This window comes from Antennarius striatus, chromosome 12, assembly GCF_040054535.1.
Source record: "Antennarius striatus isolate MH-2024 chromosome 12, ASM4005453v1, whole genome shotgun sequence".
Lineage (NCBI taxonomy): Eukaryota > Metazoa > Chordata > Actinopteri > Lophiiformes > Antennariidae > Antennarius > Antennarius striatus.
This window is the reverse complement of record NC_090787.1, coordinates 18,459,001-18,465,000: the sequence shown is the minus strand read 5'-3', so window position 1 is coordinate 18,465,000 and position 6,000 is coordinate 18,459,001. Positions and strand designations below refer to the sequence as shown.

Sequence of the window (6,000 nt, the reverse complement as noted above, 5' to 3'; positions counted from 1 at the left end):
TGGGGGAAAAAAGTTGGTTCATTCTTTTGGTGAAATTACAAAATGCTTTCATTAAAAATAAACATGACAGTTGGAGCTTGGGGCTGAATAAGGAAGACAGCATGCTGCTGGCTGTGTCTCGTGGTCCCACTGTGCTGAGCGGGCCATATTTCTCCGGCATATTATCAGGATGACTCCTGCTGGCCACCCTGTCACAGGAGAGTGCTTGATATAAACAAGAGATTGCTGCGACACCCAGTAATCAATATTAGGATGGTTTCAGTACCAAACATCATTTGTCTCTGCGACCATTCCTTTGACCAAACGAAGCATTAATTCAAATCATAAATCTGAGCTGATTTAAATCCGAGGAGAGTGAGCTAGAGAGAGGGGCCCCGTCTGACTGCCTACCCCTAATGATTTATTTTCTACATTTCTGCGAGCGAGAGATTTGTCCATACTCACTGACAGGTCACCTTCAAACGCCAGTGGCAGACTGTTCATCACCATGCAGACGAGCATCTCATCGCTGCGAGTAAATATTAAAGGAAAAGAATCCAATTGATTGTGGATGGGGCCGAGAGGCGTCACTGCCATATATTTCACTCAGAGAGCTAATGCTGTGGCCCATGTACCCACACCTAGAGCTGCTCCCCCTGCCAGAATTATGATTCTACTGGGAGCCTGTGGGCTCAAGGTTACAATTTAAATTGTAAAAAGATAAAACAGTTTCTTATTAGCTCTAGTGCCATAGCCTTGCTGTTGGTACTCACATTTATCTTTATTTCCGTGACCTCGCAGACTCGCATTATTTTTTCTCTCTTACATACTCCATTCGCTTGGAGTAATGACCTCACACTTTATGCATTTTGCATTGTTAAATCTGCTCAGAAACACATCCTGTTTTCATCTCACACACCATAAGCTGCGCGGTGTCAAGTATTACTGATGAAATGTATTCAGGAGTCAAGCCATTTATTACAGTAAGTGAATCTAAACCTCCATTTAGCAATCAAAGCAACAGGGATTACATTTGGTTTATAATTCGGAATGTGCTCATAAATCTGCACCAACATACATTATCATTCTCCTTAATGCACTAAGTGGTTCTGTGTGATATTGCAAAAATCCTTCTGCATTTTAAAACTAATAATTAATTGAAATGGCACATAGTGAAAAACCAGTGCTCACACAGCAATTCAATTGAGCTTGTTAGAGGCTGATAGTTTGGTTCACAGCTTCACCGAACTATTTAGGATGTTTCCTCCTTCAGCCAAAAGTGTTATACTTCAAATGAAAACAAGATGCACCTGACAAAGGTGCATATTTACCGTGTTTAAAAATTATAAGTACAATGGTGCTGTTTACTTGTTATTTATTACCTTTTAAAAGAGTGGTAAGCTGCACTCAATTATTACCATTTGAATTTTGGAGAGAGGAGCTATTTCCATGTCTGTCGCAGTTCAGTAAACATTTATTTAAAAGAAAAGTATTTCTGATGATTTCTTAATTTGTCTTGATTAAATTCCAACACAACTTTGGTGTTGAGACACAAAAATGAACTGTTAGGCCTCCTCAAAATGTTGATGGTATTTTTTCCATAGGTGCCTCTAAAAACTTGATTGATTTAGTCTGACTCACTTAATATTAATTTGTCTGCAATAAAAGAAAACATTCTGCATCCTGCATCATTGATCTGCATTATCTTGTGTATGTACTTAAATGCAGTTTATGTCCATACGTGTATACGTGTTATCAAAATATCATAGATGACTTGTGTTCTTGAACAAGTGTGTTGCAAATGGTGACTGAATATGCCAAATTTAATGTGTGTGCGTGTGAGCGTGTGTGTGTGTGCGCGTCACTGTCTGTTCGGGGACATTAAACTGCTTTATGCATTTGTGTTGTGTTTACATGAGTTAATGTGTTTGTTTCTTTTTGTGGCGGTGAGAAGGACATCCTCACCGACGCTGGAGCTGAGGTCTCCGTTCTCTCCATCAGCTCCATGGTGGTTGGCGTTGCTGTGGTAGCTGCTCATCGCCTCCAGCTTGATCTTCTTGACCTTCATGGCCTCTGCGATGGCTGCGTTGGCAGCTGCCGCCGCCGCTGCTGTCAGGCCTGGGGAGGGAGGCAGAGCACTTAGAGACTGACACAGATCTGCTGGTGTTGAGCCGCTGCACCTGCAGAACCAGAAACCTGCCCCGCTGAATGGAAAATATACAAAGAACGAGACTTTTAAAATGATAAAACAATGAATAATTTTACACATGGAGAATAAGCGTCTGTGATCACAGCTTGGTGTTTTATCTTCTGAAAGGGGATATCTTTCTAGCAGGTTGTCACGCTGGTGGGATGGATCCCTGTGTTTGTGTCAGAATTAGATTTTTAGGAATGTTTCAACCATGCCGGAATTTCTTGCCAGAAGGTTGATGTATTTGTGGCTCATTTGCGGTCAGATACACTCAAGACAATAGTGCAGGATGCAAGAATTTTGTGTGTAGTTTGTAAAACATCAAGTCTATGTCTTCACGTACCTGTCCTATATTCTAAGCGGGACACCAGATAATTCAATGATAATATTGTGTTCAACAGATATTATTTTCCTGTATGATGCTTAACAATTCAAAATTTTTCACAGCTAGTTTGCACTGTATACAGTACCAGCGTATACACAATGGTGTCTTCTATTAACAGGACTTTTCTGAGAGTTAAGGATATTCCTCCAAAAAAATTAAAGATTATGAACAATGTGCCACTGATATGTCATTGTTAATTCTTTTAAATTTCCCAAATGAAATGTAAATAATGGATATGTTGGATAATAAATATTGAAAGAAGACACTAATGCAAATCACAAAATTCTCTTATATAAAAAAAAGTATACTAGGTACCGTGTATATTCAATAAATATTGGTGATCATTTTTGCTGTGTTCTGTTTTGTTTTAATGTAGACCAAAGTTACAGATTATTTTAAATGTCCATGAAAGATGAAATAGAGTTCATATAGAAAATATACTGAAACTAAAAAGTACATTTTGCATGCCTGACGACATTAGTATGTACAATACATCTCCAGATAAATTCACACCAAAAATCTGAGAATTTTCCATGCATCCTTCTCAGGCTGCTATTTTCAAGAGAAGATTAAATGACTATTGACATCACACTTGAAGCGATCATTCCTTTTACACTGCCGTCTGAATATACTACCATATTAGCAGTATTTGACATGGTCTTCCACCTCAATGAGAAGTGACTGGCAATGATTGATATAGTGAGTCTGAGATTATAGACACACATATGCTGAGCACACTGTAGAGATCATAAAGCATTGGTTTGCCATTGTGGCATTTCCTGCGTCCTGGAGTGTTGAACGTGACTGAAATCTTTATTCATGAGGCTGGTCTGGAAAAGCAGTGACAGATAATGTAAAGCTCCTCTAGGCCCGGTGGGTCTCAGGAGAGGCCCAAGACTCCTGTCGCCAACCACAGCAACAACATCAAAGATGCAAGGAGAGAAAAAGATACGTAGCTATTAGTGGACTCACTCATATCCACAATATGGTGTATCACCTGCTGGATATACAGGTTCGCCTTACGTTTGACGCAGAACAAGGCAGTGTCTGCGTTTATCATCACTAGTCTGTCACGTCTCCGTGATGGGACTCAAGAGCAGCTATTAGCCATGCATCTGAGGGGAGACACAAGTACAAGGAGAGCTAGAAATCGAACATGTGTCTCTAATAGATACATGCGAACATGCGCACACCCAGACACAACGACAAACAGGCATGGAGCATCCTGGCCTGGGCACCTTCTCCTCATTCCCCAGCTGATAGGCAGATGGTGAGACTCACTCTGAGCCCCTGACATGGAGGTGCATATAATTTAAAGCCTTGTTTGCATCTTAAAATACATCAGGACCATATTGACGTACAGTATACATCATGTCAGCCAGGACCCTCTCATTTGCAATGGGCCCTGGCTGCTGTTCAATATGCATAGGCAGGAGGGGGAGAGGGGTTTGGGGGGGAGCACCAGTGCCTCATAAGAAGGTGATACTTCTCCACATAATGAATGTGGCCTCTGCCCAGCCTGAAGGTCAGCCTTCATTTGTGTATAATGGGCAAGAGTCAACTGTTTTCCAAATGAGACGTATGCAGAACAGACTGCCGAGTAAATATTGAAATCACCTCTGGGCTGTTTGTGTGATAAATTCCCCCCACAAATCAGGTGCTGCTCAAAGGAGTGCTGCTTGGCTCTCCGATGCTCTCTGGGAGAACGCTGTGGTTTATTGCACTGCAGTCTGTGTCCTCTTCTAAAGCACAGTGAGCAGAGCAGCAGGAATAACAACACAAAACAAAGGGAGTAATCTATGAAGAAGATGCAGGTTTCAGTCAAATATGCATTGAGTTAATAAAGGCCGAAAAATCAATCAATGCAATTTTGAAACCTGACATGATGATTTTTTTTCTTCTCCATTTTTTTCTTTAACACCCCTGTCTTTGACGAAATTACTAACTCCATAAATCGAAATCTTTGTTCTGATAATAGCTTTATTTCTCCAGATCAATTGTCACATTCACATAAAACACACCTCAAGAGGATGGAGGTAATAAGGGAGAAGTTGGTGCCCAGTGACAAGTCCATTAAGCTGCTGGAGGCCTGGACGTCAACGAGACCAATCCCACTCAACGCTAATCTGCATTCATTACTATGCAAACAAAACAATCCTGTCTCATATATTCTTTCAAAGTCACCTTTGGATTCAAACACTTTTCTCTTATAGACATTTGGACAAGTCTTCCCGAGCAGCAAACAAACAGTAAATCACAGCCCCCATGCAGAGAGCCACATCAGCCAGAGCGCAGAAAAGGGGAACGTTTCGACAAAGAGAGAATAGCAAGGCGCTGTCACACGGGGAGCACAAAACAGCAAATAACAGAGACAAGGTCCGATGGTAGCCCTTGGAGCAGCTGTCATATTAAATAATAATGAAGGATCTATTAATATGCAAAGGAAGCAGCAGCCGACTGGCTTAACGCTGTCATGCCTCTGCATATTGTCAGGATCTTCATCATTAATTAACATGCTAGCTGCCCCATACCTGCGCCAATGTCAGAACATTCTTACAACAAACACCCCAATGCCTATGCCTTCCACAACCAGCTCGTATAATTAAATTAAAATCAGATTAACTTCACATCAGTACACAAAAGACTGACTTTTACGACTTTTTCAGGCAGCGATTGCAACAAGGAAAATAAGTCCAGCTTATCTGTTGTGCCTCTGTTAGGGACAGCACCATAGGCAACAATGAAACACTTTATTTATTGGACAAGGAGGATAAGCAGGGAAGAGATACTCCATGTCAATGAACGCGGCCACCTAATTTTATGCATGGACTGGTGGCTGCACAGCAATGACAAACGGGTTGAGAAGAGAGACTCTTAGGTACACTGCACCACTTGAACTGTGCTATCCACATCATGACAAATTTGGTATCAATTACACAGCGCGCTAACCTTATGACAAGCAACGGACTGATAGGAGGGGTAGAGACACAAAGAACACTAAATTACCTGGTGCATAGTGGATCTATTTTAAAGCAGCTTGAAGTGGCAGCAGATTACATGATCCACTCCAGAAGCCGACGTGCTAATTGTACATCAAAAGGGCATAAATATTACAATATGTCTTCACTTACAGTACTCATATGAAGAAGCAGGTCTCTGAGGCACTGCGGGGATCTGCTCACACACTTGTAAAGTGAGACAGAGCCAGACAGCATTAAAAGAAATATTGTTTTTATCAGTAAAGTACAGGATGCACCCTGGTTAGATGTAGGTGACATTCATTTCTCTAATGGTAAATGCAGAGCTCTTACGTTATTCAAAAGGTTGAAGCCATATCCAGGACATAAATGAATTATATTGAAGCTGCTGCTTAAGCAGTGGCCAGAGTGTGTGTGTGGAGGCCCTCTCCACTTTAAAGGAGATGTCATCTCGGTGTGGTGTCAGT

At 41.3% G+C, this 6,000-nt stretch overlaps 1 protein-coding gene across 6 annotated transcripts in view; it reads right to left on the bottom strand.

Moving 5' to 3' along the window:
• Window positions 1–6,000, bottom strand: part of dachd (dachshund d) — a 97,923-nt gene that overhangs the window by 35,488 nt on the left and 56,435 nt on the right. For all 6 annotated transcript variants that reach the window (XR_011037755.1, XR_011037756.1, XM_068330283.1 and 3 more), the window contains one exon: window positions 1,945–2,097. Coding sequence is in view for 4 of the 6 variants with exons in the window: in XM_068330283.1 (XP_068186384.1) it covers window positions 1,945–2,097 (153 nt within the window). In the remaining 2 variants the exon portion in view is untranslated. The remainder of the gene's footprint in view (window positions 1–1,944; window positions 2,098–6,000) is intronic.